This window comes from Amblyraja radiata, chromosome 22 (assembly GCF_010909765.2).
Source record: "Amblyraja radiata isolate CabotCenter1 chromosome 22, sAmbRad1.1.pri, whole genome shotgun sequence".
Classification (NCBI taxonomy): domain Eukaryota; kingdom Metazoa; phylum Chordata; class Chondrichthyes; order Rajiformes; family Rajidae; genus Amblyraja; species Amblyraja radiata.
This window is the reverse complement of record NC_045977.1, coordinates 23,785,379-23,800,527: the sequence shown is the minus strand read 5'-3', so window position 1 is coordinate 23,800,527 and position 15,149 is coordinate 23,785,379. Positions and strand designations below refer to the sequence as shown.

The 15,149-nt window shown below is 47.8% G+C and overlaps 1 protein-coding gene across 3 annotated transcripts in view; it reads left to right on the top strand.

Moving 5' to 3' along the window:
* Positions 1-15,149, top strand: part of abca3 (ATP binding cassette subfamily A member 3) — a 53,103-nt gene that overhangs the window by 14,050 nt on the left and 23,904 nt on the right. For all 3 annotated transcript variants that reach the window (XM_033040720.1, XM_033040722.1, XM_033040721.1), the window contains exons 5-12: positions 1,022-1,187; positions 6,075-6,334; positions 6,997-7,113; positions 10,893-11,013; positions 11,981-12,154; positions 13,719-13,900; positions 14,523-14,675; positions 14,953-15,082. In XM_033040720.1, the coding sequence (XP_032896611.1) occupies positions 1,022-1,187; positions 6,075-6,334; positions 6,997-7,113; positions 10,893-11,013; positions 11,981-12,154; positions 13,719-13,900; positions 14,523-14,675; positions 14,953-15,082 (1,303 nt within the window). The remainder of the gene's footprint in view (positions 1-1,021; positions 1,188-6,074; positions 6,335-6,996; positions 7,114-10,892; positions 11,014-11,980; positions 12,155-13,718; positions 13,901-14,522; positions 14,676-14,952; positions 15,083-15,149) is intronic.

Genomic DNA, 15,149 nt, shown 5'->3' with positions numbered 1-15,149 from the left:
GTGGTCTGCTTGGTCACATCCCTTGCCGACAACCTCAGCCAGGAGTGGAGTGCTTTGTGCCCTAAAGTCTAAGAGCAGAGTTAACATTGAGCATAACCACTTTGCCCAACCAGCTCACCCCTGTGCAGCTGCAGAAAATTGTGTTGTCTATGGCCAGAGAGGGATGGGCAGGGGGCACTTGGCCCACTGCTTGCCCTCCCCCCCCCCCCTTCTCCACCCCCCCCCCTTCTCCCCACCCCCCCCCCCCCCCCCCCCCCCGGCTGGTCTTTACTAAGGGACGCAGCCCACCAATCAGCCGGCCAAGCTCTCTGCCCATGTGAGCTGCTATTTTAACATCTGTGTGCTTCCAACAGGGACTTTGAACCATGCCATTCCAGCCACTACCTATTGTATGGCTTCCTGACAGTACTCTTGGTGTATGTTTATTATGGTCATGTGTACTGAGGTAGTGATAACATTTGTTTTGCATGCTATCCAAACAGATCAGAAAATACTGTATATGAAAGTAATCGAGTCAAACTCAAGTGCAATAGAGCAAAGGGGAAGATACAGAGTGCAGAATATAGTTGTAGCACATCAATTCCAGAGACAAAGTCCAATGTCAGCAATGGGGTAGAGGTGAATCAAAAGTACCTAAGCCTATGATGGACAATTCAGAAACCTGATAACAGAGAGGAAGAAGCTTTTCCTGAGACTGGTGGTGTGTGTTTTTAAGCCTTCATACCTTCAGCCAGATGGGAGCAGGGTGAAAAGAGAATGACTGGGGTGGCTCAAGTCTTTGATTATGTTGGCTGATTTCCCGAGGCAGTATGAGATGTAGATAGAGTCGCTGGTGGGGAGTCTGGTCTGTATGATGGACTGGGCTACATCTGCAACTCTCAGTTGGAAGTGTAAATGGAATCATTGGTGGGGAGACTGGTCCGTGTGATGGACGGGGCTACAGTATCAGTTATGCATGTTCCCGGGAAGATTACGGGAAGGATAGGGCATTGTCACGTAATTGTTGGTTTTGTTTTTTTAGGTGAAGTACCATCTCAGATTTAAATACAGTCCTTGGAATGCACCCCTTGATCAATCCAGCTCTTTCAATCCCAGCGATGATCGGAATTGGAAGACGGAGTCCTTGTTCCCATTGTTCCAGCTGCCTGGACCACGGGAGCAGTACTTCAAGGACGGGGGTAGTCCAGGTGAGCTTCACTGTTGGTCATGAAGGTGCACAGAAATGTGCCTCTGCCCTCTCCCCACTAGCATCCTCTGTAATTCCCTTGGTAAGTAGGGTGCAAGAGTGCGCGCTAACTCATTCTACTGCTGCTGTCCTCAGCTTTAGTCCCAAGATCCCTAGCACAACCGGCTGGAGTTGTGGTCACTTGTGTTGAACGCCGCAGATGTAGTTTTGCATTAATCATTAGTTATTGCATTATTAATGAATCTAAGATTTCATCTGTAGTGAGATGTGGAAGAACTCAGCAGGGTAGGCAACATCTGTGGTGGAAATGGACAGGCAATGTTTCAGGCCATTGCCTCCATGGATGCTGCCTGAGCTACTGTGTTCCTCTAACACTTTGTGTTGCTCAAAATTCCAGTTCCTTGTATCAGGATCATTTGTTAGCTACACTTCTAGCTCCTATCTCTAGACCTTTGTAGTTCAACTTTCCTGTTGGCAAGAGTTTGATCCGGCACATGGCACAAGGATTCCATCTAGTTTGTGTTCAATCCCTGTCCAGTCACAAGTGCATTCCACGATGCCATCAAATGCACCCTTGGAATTCAGGCGAAGATTGGTGAGACAAACTGCAAAGATATAAACTACTTTCTGCTTCCCTTTCTCCAGCACCTTTCCCTGACTTCCATTTCCCACCATTTGCAATCCCCTTCCTCACTTTCCTTTCATAGAACATAGAACAGTGCAGCACGGGAACAGGCCCTTTGACCCTCAATGTCTGTGCTGAACATGATATCAAGACCAACTCCTACTTGCCTGCACATGATCCTTATTCTTACATTCCCTTCTTATCCATGTGCCTATCCAAAAGCCTCCTAAATGCCACTATCGTATCCACCCCCACAAACACCCCTGGCAGCGTGTTCCAGCAATCTACCACTCTTTGCCTTTAAACTTTTCCCCTCTTATCTTAAAGCTACGCCTTCTCGTATTTAATATTTCCATCCGGGGAAAATTATTTTGACTCGCTGCAATATCTGTGCCTTTATAATTTCATATACCGTATTTCCCGGCAATGAAGACGCTATTTTTTATCCCAAAATAAGGCACGAAAATTTACCTGCGTCTTGGAGGCCGAAGGTTAGATTGTTAGCCAAGAAAGATAGACTTGGCTATCCCTCAGTACAGCAACGTCAAGAACGATGTTGCTGTAGTGAGGGATTGGTAAATCTATCCCTCATTGCTGGCAGTGATGGGAAGCCGCTGTAAAGTGGGAAGCGGCTGTAAAAGGACAGGGCCGCTGGGAGGAGGGGGAAGAGCATGTGGGGAGCATGTGGGGAGTCTGGCCCGGGTCTTTACCGCCAGCGGTAAAGTTGCGGGGATAGCAGGAGCGTTGAGAAGGAGGGGATTATGCCAGAAACTCACTCAGTAGCTCGGGTGGCTGCGAGCGGCCGCCGGGTCCAGACAGCGGAACTGGCCGCCATTTCAGCGCCTTCCGTCGGCCCGCCCGCCAGCCAGCCACTGTGTCCTTCGGCACAGGCGCAACCGGTGGAGGTGGTGGTTGGCGGGTCACTACTGGGCGGAAGGCTGGCTGCTCCGGCCCGGTCTCTCTCTCTCTCTCTCTCTTTCATTGCCGGGAAATATGGTACTTCTATCAGGACTCCCAACAACCTCCAACGTTTGTCCAACTTCTCCCTGTAGCTAATACCGTGAGGGGGGGTCGAATAGGGGAGAGGGTTCATTTCCAGAACTTTCCTTGTGGGGGGGTGGGATTGGGGGTGGGGGAAGTTGGCTGTGGGTGAGTGGTGGAATATTGCATTGGGGGTACAGGGTACGTTCGGGGAACGGTTGAGTGGTGGAAACGGGTTGCGTTGGGGGAACGGGTGAGTGGTGGATTATTGTGTTGGGGGAACGGGGCCCAACGGGTCCCACTTGGTCTTGCATATTACTAAAACTCTCATCTTGTTTGTTTGTGATTCTGCGTGTGAATGAGTGAGTGAGTGAGATCCTGGAACTACATCAAAATAGTGCACGATAGCGCTACAATTTTTGCACCACCTTACTCAGAATTGTCCTGTGATGTGTTTTCAACAAGTTTTGTTCAGATTGATGTTATATTTTACAAGTTATTCACATTTTTAATTTTATAAAATCCCAGTTTGAGAAAAGATTCTTCCATCTGCACACTGACAGTTACAGCTGTGATGTCACAATGCGATCCACATCCTTGCTGGCCCTCCCCGCAACAATGTTGCAATCCCAGAACACTGAGTCCTGCCAGCAAGTTTTTAAAGTTTAAAAGCAGGGAGGCTGAACAGGAGGGGGAGGGAGTGCTGGGGGAGGCAGGGGAAGTGCAATTGGATTCTTTTTTTTAAGTCCTGACAGCAATTGGGAGGCTGAAGAGGAGGGGGAGGCAGTGCTGGGGCATAAGGGGAAATGAGCTGCCCCAGCGCAGTTGGGGGCTATGGGTGAGTGGTGGAATATTGCATTGGGGGAACGGGTTGCGTTGGGGAATGGGTGAGTGGTGGAATATTGCGTTGGGGGAACGGGTTACGTTGGGGGACCAGGCCTCCCGTGTGACAGGGAACCAACGGGTCCCACTTGGTCTAGTACCCTCTGATCCAGGCGTCATTCCGGCACCCTTACCAAAGCCTCCACATCCTTCCTGTAATGGGACCCTCTCCAAAATCCTGCCACTGTCCCCACAGTCTCACCCCACTTTATCAATTGACAAAAGGAGAGTTTAGAGTCTGCACATTTGACTAATTGTTCACTCACCTGAATAGCAATTTAGTAATTCTCAATTAGTTTTTTGTTGAACACCACAGATGTAGTTTTCCATTAATCATTAGTTATTGCAATATTAGTCTCTTAAGATTTCATTTTTAGTGGTGATCAAAAACATATTCCGAAAGCAATGATTTGAAAACTTATAAGCATGATTGAGAGGAGTCAATTTTATTTCTCCACAACAAGCTAGAAAACCAACATAAATGTGAAAGTTATGGGTGTGAATTTGATATTATGCCATAATACCTGGTTCCAAATAGCAATAGAGTGTAAAGATATTAATCAGGGCCAAAAGCTGAATGGATCCCAACTGCAGCTACCCATGAAACGCAGCTGTTAATGTCCCTCTCAAAGGCCTCTGATACCATTCAGGTTGATTAGGTGTGCCCTGTCACCCGTGGCAATGATGAGTGGGGGTTGAAGGAAAAGTAAGAACTGGGAGAAGGTGTTCCTACTCTAAGGCATAGGCTAGTTTTCATACTGTTATATTTTCCTCATGACTTAGAAGGAAGCAAAACTGGTAAACGTAGACTTGGAGCAGCTACTTGTGGCTTCATCTACATCTGATAAGTGGAGCCTTTCAGTGAGAATATTGAGCAGTTCAGTTGCAAATGTTTCCAATAGGGTGAAAGGTAAAGGGCCTGTCCCACGAGCATGCGATTGCATGCGGCAAGCGCGACCTAACGTGGCCGCTTGAGCCGTATGGCCTCGCGGGGCCGGTCCCACTTCGATCGCCGGAGCCATATGGAGTTGTGCGGAGCTGGTCCCGACATGGGGCTCCGAAAAACTGACACTGTCCAAAATTTCCGCGCGGCAACGGCCTGCCGGCCTGCAGCCGCATTGAGGCCGTGTGCACCGCCTCGACGGGCGTGCATAACGTCTCGACGCCGTACGCAGCGTCTTGACGCCATACTCAGCATCTTGACGGCGTACGCCTAGTGCGAACTTCCCGTGGACTTCGCTTGAACTTCACGTCAACTCGTACGGGATCACTCGACTTACGCGCAGCCCCCGCTTCCAGTTTGGTCACGCTCGCCGCATGCAGTCGTATGCTAGTGGGACAGGCCCTGTACGGGGATCACTCGACCTCCGCGCGGCCCGCGCTTCCGGTTTGGTCGCGCTTGCCGCATGCAATCGCATGCTAGTGGGACAGGCCCTTAAGGACAGCAAGTCCAGGGTTCTCTAGATGTCAGGGGATTTGAAGAGCTTGATAAAGGGAGGCATATGGCAGGTACAGAGAATGGAAAACATTGACTGGTGCAATGGCACAAATGGAGAGCGGCTACCTCACAGACTCAGTGAGCCGGATTCAATCTCGACCTTGAGTTTATTTGACCATTTAGTGTAGAGGCACAGCATGGAAACAGGCCGACTATCGATTACCCACTGACACTAATTCTGTAGTATCCCACTTTTGGACATTGCAGATATCAAGGGGGAGGATGAGAATATTCCAGAGCATGTGATCTTTTAAAAGGAGGATGTTTAGATCTGGGTTAATTATTGTCACGTGTACTGAGGTACAGTGAAAAGCTTTTGTTGCGTGTTAATCAGTCGGCCGAAAGGCAATACATGATTACATTCGAGTTATCCACAGTGTACAGATACATGACAAAGGAAATAATGCAAATAACATTTAATGCAAGATAAACTCAGTAAAGTCGGATCAAAGATAGTCCGAGGGTCTCCAATGAGGTAGATATGTAGTTCAGGACTGCTCTCTGGTTGTTGAATCTATCCCTGAATTTGGAGGTGTGCGTTTTCACACTTCTATACCTTTTGGCCAATGGGAGAGGGGAGAAGAGAGAGTGGCCAAGGTGCGACTTGTCTTGATTATGCTGGTGGCTTGCCGAGGCAGCAAAGAGGAAGATACAGAGTGCAGATTATTATTCTCATCATTGTAGTGCACCAGTTCCAGAGACAAAGTCCAATATCTGCAACGAGGTTGAGATGAATCGGACGGTACCCTAGCTTATGGTTGGACCGTCCAGAAGCCTGATAGCAGAGGGGAAGAAGCTGTTCCAGATGTATAAGATGTCTTAGCAGACATAGAGATGAAGGGTAAGATGTATCACAGGCTGTTGAGGAATGTGCTGTGAGTGTATGCTTTGGTTTCTTCAAGGCTATTACCGCGAGGGATTCTTGGCCACTCAGTTTGCGACGGACAAAGCCATCATCAAGTACCACGCCAGCGCGGAGAAAGCCAGTTTGCTGAGCTCTCTGTCGATGGAGATGCTGCGGTTCCCGTTTCCCCCCTACATGGACGATGTCTTCATCCTGGCCATCCAGACCCAGCTCTCGCTGCTGGTCATGTTGAGCTTCACCTACACCACGCTCAACGTCACAAAAGCCATTGTGCTGGAGAAAGAGACCAAGCAGAAGGTAAGGTGCAGGGAGATTACGAGGCAGCATGTGGGTGAAAGGAATGGAAACGGGGCGGGTTCCGGGTACAGCGGTGGGCTGGGTTGTGGATCGCAGGGGGCGTGGGTTGTGGATCAGGGGAGATGGTTCTGGATTGGGAAGAGGAGTTCTAGATTGGGGCGAGGGTTCTAAATCAATTCTGGAACGGGAGAAGAGTCAAGAATGTTTTATTGTCATATGTCCTGAAACAGAATAATTAGATTCTTACGTGTAGCAGCACAACAGATATGTTCTGGATCAAGGGGTAGGGCAGGCAGTGGTTCAGGGGGAAGGCTGGTGTTTCTGAATCTGGGTGAGGGACAGGCTCTGAGTCGGGGTGAAGGGGGTTGGGTCCGATGGCCAGACACATTCTTGGCCTGGGACCAGTGTGTAGCACACTCTCCCAGAATATGGAATAGGCAACCGCACAGGTTTTGGAGTCAGTGACTGGATGGATTCTGGATCCAGTAATGAGGGCGGTTCTGGACATGGTCACCAGGCCTGTTCCCAACCAGTCAGTGGGTGCGTTCTGCAATTGATTACAGGCTTTACCTAATAATTGTTTCCAGCCCCTTCTCATCAGTAATGTGTGAAGCCACTGCTATGATGACGAGATGCAACGTGACATGCCTTTGTTCCCTCAGGAATACATGAAGATGATGGGACTGAACAACTGGCTTCACTGGCTGGCCTGGTTCCTCAAGTTCTACCTTTTCCTCGTTAGTTCAGTTTTACTCATGACTCTTCTGCTCTGTATAAAGGTAGGTACTTTCCACATTTCCATTCAGGAACCAAGGAGGCGCTGTTCTGTCAAAGGGGCAGTAGTTTAGTTTAGTTTATTGTCACGTGTACCGAGGTGGAGTAAAAGGCATTTTTTTGCATGCTATCCAGTCAGCGGAAAGATTATACATGATTACAATCGAGCCGACCATAATATACAGATACAGGATAAATGGAATAACGGTTAGTGCAAGATAAAGTCCAGTAAAGTTAAATTAAAAATAGTCCGAGGGTCTCCAATGAGGTAGATGTAGCCCAGGACCGCTCTCTAGTTGGTGATAGGATGGTTCAGTTGCCTGATAACAGCTGGGAAGAAACTGTCCCTAAACCTGGAGGTGTGCATTTTCACACTTCTGTACCTCTTGTCTGAGGGGAGAAGAGGGAGTGTCTGGGGTGTGACATCCGTGATTATGCTTGTGGCCTCGCCGAGGTAGCATGAGGTGTAGATGGAGTCAATGGAAGGAAGGTTGGTTTGCGTGATGGTCTGGGCTGCATCCACAATTCTCTGCAATGTTTTGTGGTCTTGGATGGAGCTGTTCCCAAAACCATGCAATGATGCATCCTGATAAAATGGTGCCAGAGGGGCAGTGCTGAGGGAGTACTACACTGCCAGAGGGGAAGTAATGATTGAGTACTACACTGCCAGAGGGGAAGTATTGAGAGAGTGCTACACTCAACCGCAACACTGACCTCACCACTGTCACTGCTGGGTCCACCGGACACCTCCGTGGTGCCGACCCAGGCCCCAGCCACGGGCTCCGCTGACCCAAGCTCTGCCAGCCGTGGGGAAGAAGCTGATCTTAAGTCTGGACATCTAGGCTTTAAAGCTCCTGTGCCTTCTCCCAGTAGGTAGAAGAGAGAAAAGGGAATGGCCAGAGTGTCATGCATCCTTGACAATATTTCCAAGCTTTTAGGAAGGAAGTGCAGATGCTGGTTTAGGCCGAAGATAGACACAAAGTGCTGCAGTAACTCAGCAGGTCAGGCAGCATCTCTGAAGAAAAAGAATGGGTGACCTTTTGGGTTGGAACTCTTCTTCAGACTGAAAGTAGAGAGGTGGAGGAACTGATGGCAGGAATGGCATGGAAGCAATGGCAGGAATTTCTGGGCATAATCCGGAAGACGCAGGATCATTTCATTCCAAAAAGGAAGAAAGATTCTAAGGGGAGTAGGAGACAACCGTGGCTGACAAGAGAAGTTAGGGATAGAATAAAACTAAAAGAAAAGATGTATAACACAGCAAAGAGTAGCCGGAAGCCAGAGGATTGGGAAACTTTCATAGGACAACAGAAGGAAACAAAACGGGCAATACGGGCTGAAAAGATGACGTACGAAGGGAAGCTGGCCAGGAATATAAAGAAGGACAGTAAAAGCTTCTTCAGATATGTTAAGAGAAAAAGAGTAACAAAGTCAAACGTGGGTCCCTTGAAGGCAGACACGGGTGAAATTATTATGGGCAACAAGGAAATGGCAGAAGAGTTGAATAGGTACTTCGGATCTGTCTTCACTAAGGAAGACACAAACAATCTCCCAGATGTACTGGAGGACAGAGGATCTAAGGGGGTAGAGGAACTGAAAGGAAATTTCATTGGGTAGGCTAATGGGACAGAAGGATGATAAATCCCCCTGGGCCTGATGGTCTGCATCCCAGGGTCCTCGGGGAGGTGGCTCTAGAAATTAGTGGACGCATTGGTGATAATTTTCCAATGTTCAATAGATTCAGGATCAGTTCCTGTGGATTGGAGGTTAGCTAATGTTATCCCACTTTTCAAGAAAGGAGCGAGAGAGAGAAAACGGGGAATTGCAGACCAGTTAGCCTGACTTCAGTGGTGGGTAAGATGCTGGAGTCAATCATTAAAGAGGTAATAATGGGGCATTTGGATAGCAGTAAAAGTATTAGTCCAAGTCAACATAGATTTATGAAAGGGAAATCATGCTTGACTAATCTTCTGGAATTTTTTGAGGATGTGACAAGTAAAATGGATGAAGGGGTGCCAGTGCGTGTAGTGTATCTAGACTTTCAGAAAGCCTTTGATAAAGTCCCGCACGGGAGACTGGTGACTAAAATTAGAGCACATGGTATTGGGGGTAGGGTGTTGACATGGATAGAAAATTGGTTGGCAGACCGGAAGCAAAGAGTAGGAGTGAACGGGCCCTTTTCAGAATGGCAGGCAGTGGCGAGTGGGGTGCCGCAAGGCTCGGTGTTGGGGCCGCAACTGTTTACCATATATATATTAATGATTTGGAAGAAGGAATTAGGAGCAGCACTAGCAAGTTTGCGGATGACACAAAGCTGGGTGGCAGTGTGAACTGTGAAGAGGATGTTAGGAGGTTGCAGGGTGACCTGGACAGGTTGAGTGAGTGGGCAGATGCGTGGCAGATGCAGTATAATATAGATAAATGTGAGGTTATCCACTTTGGCGGCAAAAACAAGGGGACAGATTATTATCTCAATGGGGTTAGGTTTAGGTTAGGTAAGGGGGAGGTGCAGCGAGACCTGGGCGTCCTTGTACACCGGTCACTGAAAGTTGGCTTACAGGTACAGCAGGCAGTGAAGAAAGCTAATGGAATGTTGGCCTTCATAACAAGAGGATTTCAGTATAGGAGTAAAGAGGTTCTTCTCCAGTTGTATAGGGCTCTGGTGAGACCACATCTGGAGTATTGTGTACAGTTTTGGTCTCCTAATTTGAGGAAGGACATCCTTGTGATTGAGGCAGTGCAGCGTAGGTTCACGAGATTGATCCCTGGGATGGCGGGACTGTCGTATGAGGAAAGATTGAAAAGACTATGCTTGTATTCACTGGAGTTTAGAAGGATGAGGGGATATCTTATAGAAACGTATAAAATTATAAAAGGACTGGACAAGCTAGATGCAGGAAAAATGTTCCCAATGTTGGGCGATTCCAGAACCAGGGGCCACAGTCTTAGAATAAAGGGGAGGTCATTTAAGACTGAGGTGAGAAAAAAACTTTTTCACCCAGAGAGTTGTGAATTTATGGAATTTCCTGCCACAGAGGGCAGTGGAGGCCAAGTCACTGGATGGATTTAAGAGAGAGTTAGATAGAGCTCTATGGGCTAGTGGAGTCAAGGGATATGGGGAGAAGGCAGGCACGGGTTATTGATAGGGGACGATCAGCCATGATCACAATGAATGGCGGTGCTGGCTCGAAGGGCCGAATGGCCTCCTCCTGCGCCTATTTTCTATGTTTCTATGATACTCCCAGCCTTCCTATTGCAGCACACCATGAAGATGGACTGGATAGAAGGAAGTAATGAGCCTGTGATGGACTACCAGTGTGTTCACCACACTGCAGGTTCAGGCGGTCAAGAGCAGTGCAGTTGCCATTCCAGGCTGAGATACATCCCATCGGAATATTTCAAATTGTATCTGAAGAAGTTTGAGAGAATCCTAGTGGACATGCTGAATCTTCTCAGATGCTAAGGAAAGGATAGTTGTAGAATGGGGTGTGGGGGCAGGAGGGGGGAGAGGGGGTGGATTTGGAGTAAAAGGATCAGAACTAATGCTGATGTGGAACTAATGTGGAAATGGGATTGTTGCTATGGTGTCTGGGTATGGAGGGTCTAAAGGAGGTCGACAGTTAAAAGTTAAAAGACGGAACGGAGTAGTTTGGAGGGTACGGATCAGGCACAGGCAAATGAGACTAGCACAGGCAACTTGGTCGGCATGGATATGTTGCGCCGAAGAGCCTGTTTCTGTGCTGTAGCTGGATGACTCTAATGGTTTTAACACTTACCTCGGCAGCTGCTGAATCACAGAGCGGTCCTGCAGAACAGTGACCCCACGTTGATATTCTTCTTTCTGCTGCTCTTTGCCGTATCAACAATTTCATACAGCTTCATGATCAGCGTGTTCTTCTCCAAAGGTAAGTGAGGCAACATGTTCCCAGCGAGAGTGACCAGACCAGCCACGTAAACTCCGTCCGAGTGACAGGACTGATTTATTAAATTCCCGTTTTGTCGTGGTTTTGCAGATCAGTGAACTTCACGTCAGTGGTAGGGAAGTTATTAGAGAAGGTTCCTTGGGATAATATTTACTTGCATTTGGAAAAGTATGGACTTATTAGGGGATAGTCAGCATGGTTTTGTACGGGGGAGATCATGTCTCAAATTTGAGTTGAATTCTTCGATGATGATTGAGGATGGGGCAGGATTTTGCCTACATGGACTTGAGTAAAGCATTTGACGAGGTCCATGTGTAGGCTGATCCAGAAGATTAAGTCGCATGGGATCCATGGTGAGTTGGTAAATTGAATCCTAAGATGTCTGGGTCATAGAAGGCAGGTATTGATAGAGGGTAGTTTCCTGACTGAAAGTGTACAAGGAACAGTGTTGGGATCTCTGTTTATTATACATAGCTTGCCCTCAGTAGGCGGGCTGGCTAGTTACACTGCGGCTGAGACTCGGCTCTATCTGTCCATCATCCTCACATCACCCACCAGCCCCCGCCTCATCTCTCCCCCTGGCTACCCTCGCTCAGCGCTCTCATCCTATTGCAAGGTCTTAAGCCAAAACATCATCCATTACTCTCCATCCACATATACAGCCTGATACTGAGTTCCTCCAGTTTGTCCTTTTTATCACCACCTACAGGTTCCCCTCCAAGTCGCATGCCATCGTGACTTGGAAACATATCACTGTTCCTTCATTGTTGCTGAATCTAAATGCTGAAACTGCCTACCTGGCTCACCCCACCTGTCATGAGCAGATGTGGGATAGGCAATAATACTGGCCTTAGGGGTGATGGCAGGGCCTGGGAGTGGTCCTTGGCCTGTCTGTGTGGGAAGGTGCTGTGTGCGTGTGATTCCTATCTGGTTCCTTCCTGTATTTCAGCCAACATAGGTGCAGCGGTCAGTGGATTCCTGTACTTCCTAATGTACATCCCCTACTTTTTCATCATCCCACGTTATCCCGCTATGACCTTCCCCCAGAAAATGGCGTCGTGCTTATTATCCAATGTTGCAATGGCAATGGGCTGTCAGCTAATTGGCATGTTCGAAGGCAAAGGTAAGAATTTTGAGAATGTTTTTGATTCATTTGTCGTGGAGCCATAAATTTGTCACCCTGTCTGAGCCAACCATCATGCCTGTCTATACTAATCACATTTACCTGCATTAATTCCATATCCTCCTCTGCTCTGTGTAGGAAGGAACTGAGGATGCTGGATTACACCACAGATAGACAAAAAATGCTGGAGTAACTCAGCGGGTCTCTGGAGAAAAAGAATAGGTGACATTTTGGGTCGAGACCCTTCTTCCGTCTGAAGCACTGTGTTACTCCAGCATTTTGTGTCTATTTCCTTCTATGCTCTGTTCATTCCTGTCCTGATGCCTCTTAAATGTGTTATTGTTCCTGCCTCCACCACCTTCTCTGGCAACTCATTCCAGACACCAACTACTCTTTGTCAGAAAGAACTAACCCTTAGATCCCCTTTAAATCTACGCCTTCACATCTTAAACCTACGGCCTTCAGGTTTGGACACTCCTACCATGGGAAAGAATCTCTGGCTATCTACATTATTAATACGTCTATCATATCACCTCTCTGCCTCCTTCACTCCAGGGAAAGCAGACCAGCCTAGCCACCCTCTCCTTACAACCGAAGCCCTCCAATCCACAAACATCCTTGTGAATAATTTTCTGTACCTTGTTTAGTTTAACCATATCTTTCCTACAGTGTGGTGACCAGAGCTGCATGCAGTGCTCCAGGTGTTGCTGAACCAACATCTTGTACAATTAACATTACGGACTAACTCTTATACTCAGTGCCTGTGTATAGTCATTTCTTTGACTGGATGGATTGCAATAAAGCTTTTCACTATACCTCGGGACACATGACAATAATAAACTAGACATGGGAATAGTGAGAGCAGTAAGAGGGTAGGGCATTTCAATATCAAGGAGAAGATGTTGTGACTCTTGCCGAACATTAAGGTGGTTAAATCCCCCTGGCCTAATGGGATTGATCCCCCTTATTGAGAGAAGCAAGAGAGGACAATGACAGATACAGTATCTTTGTATCCTCTCCAGCCACAGGTGATGTTCCGAAGATCTGGAGAGTGTCCATTGCTTTTCCTTTGTTTAAGAAGGTAAATGGCGGTAATCCATGGAATTACCCCACACCCACATCGTTCACCATAGCTTAGCGACCTTAATGACCTTCGTATAGAAACAAGAAACTGCAGATACTGGAACCTTGAGCAAACACCAAAGACCTGGAGTAACTCTGTGATTCCGACAGCCTCTATGGAGGAAATGGACAGATTACGTTTCGGGTTGGGACCCTTCTTCAGACCCGAAACGTCGCCTATCCTTTCCCTCCACAGATGCTGCCTTGAGTCTCAGTTCCAGTCTATTGCAAGCAACCGGTTTCATCCCAGGCATCTTCCAACATTTGTAAGACAATGCTTATAAATAATTGTGGGCTAAGGTGAAGAAAGAGGATGTCTACAGAGCAGGAAGTGGAGATATGGCCTTCCCAGTCTGTGGCAGGAAAATACCACATTCATTCTAAGGCATGAGCATTTTGTGTGGCCAGTTTTCTTACTGATTTTCTGTGTGTTTGTTTGAAGGTACAGGTATTCAATGGTCAAACATTAACCAATCGGTCACCGTGGATGACAATTTCACCATTTTTGATGTGATTGGCATGCTGATATTTGATTCTTTGTTGTATGGCCTGATCACCTGGTATGTGGAGGCAGTGTTCCCAGGGGAGTACGGAATACCCGAGGTCTGGTACTTTTTCATCTTGGTAAGTCGCTTCAAAACATTGAATCACATTGAAGTTGCGGCAAGTTGTAGTGGGGGTGGGAGTTATAGTTGTAATGTGGTCTATACCTCCACGTCTCCGTATTCCTTATTCCTTTACCCACTCGACTCACCCATCATTAACTGTTGCCCAGGTCTCTGCTCCAGTCACAACACCCACATTCAGCTGGGCCTGATCATCCAGCCTCACCATTGAGCAAAACACAATGTTCTGCAGTAACTCAGAGGGCCAGGCAGCATCTGTGAAGTTCCACACCAATAAGTTGTATTTTACAGCGCCCTTTATCCTAATAAAATATCCAAGGGTGCCGCACAGTGGTGTTATCAAGCAAGGACAGAAAACCCATGAAGTAGCGAACAGCTACATAAACCGTGGAAATAGGCCCTTCGGCCCAACTCTTCCATGCTGAGCAAGTTGCCTAACCAGCTAGTTACTATCAGGTCAAGAAGCATCAGCTGAAAAGTCATCATCCTCAAATTGTGGGTGGCACGATGGTGTCGCTGGTGGAGCTGCTGCCTCCCAATGCCAGACACAACGTCACAAGGAGATATTCAGCAGGTAATTAAGCCAAGGTAACGTTCCTTAACCTGTGGTGTCTCCCCAGCCCTCGTACTGGCTCAAGACACCGAGAACCATGTACATCAAAGTCAGCAATGAGGAGGAGGAGGAGGAGCCTGAGACTACCCAGAACAACGAGTACATTGAGGACGACCAGTCTGATCTTGAGGCTGGGATCAAAATCAAAGCCTTAAGCAAGGTAAAGTTTGGCTGAGATGTGGGTGTTGGCCCAGGCTCTTTCTCAATCAGAATTGGATGAAAGTCCAATCCTCGATATGTCCAGAAAAGGCAGAATATAAGAATTTGGTGTGAATGGGTGTGTGAAGCTCGGTGTGGGCCAAAGGGCCTGTTTCCGTGCTGTCTGTAACAGGTTGGGTTCAAGAGTTTGAATGAAGTTTGAGGCAAACCTTAAGGCACCAATGTCCATGTGAACTGAGCTTTCTGCAGATACCAGCTAATACTTCTGCATTCTGCAGATATTCTACACCGGAAACCACATGAAGGTAGCAGTTTCCGGTCTGACTGTGAACCTGTACAAAGGACAGATCTCGGTGTTGCTGGGCCACAACGGAGCAGGGAAGACCACCACCCTGTCCATGCTGACCGGTGAGCCCAGGATATTACACTGCTCTCTGGGTGAACAAGGGAGGCAAGAGGTGAGGGGAGGGAAAGC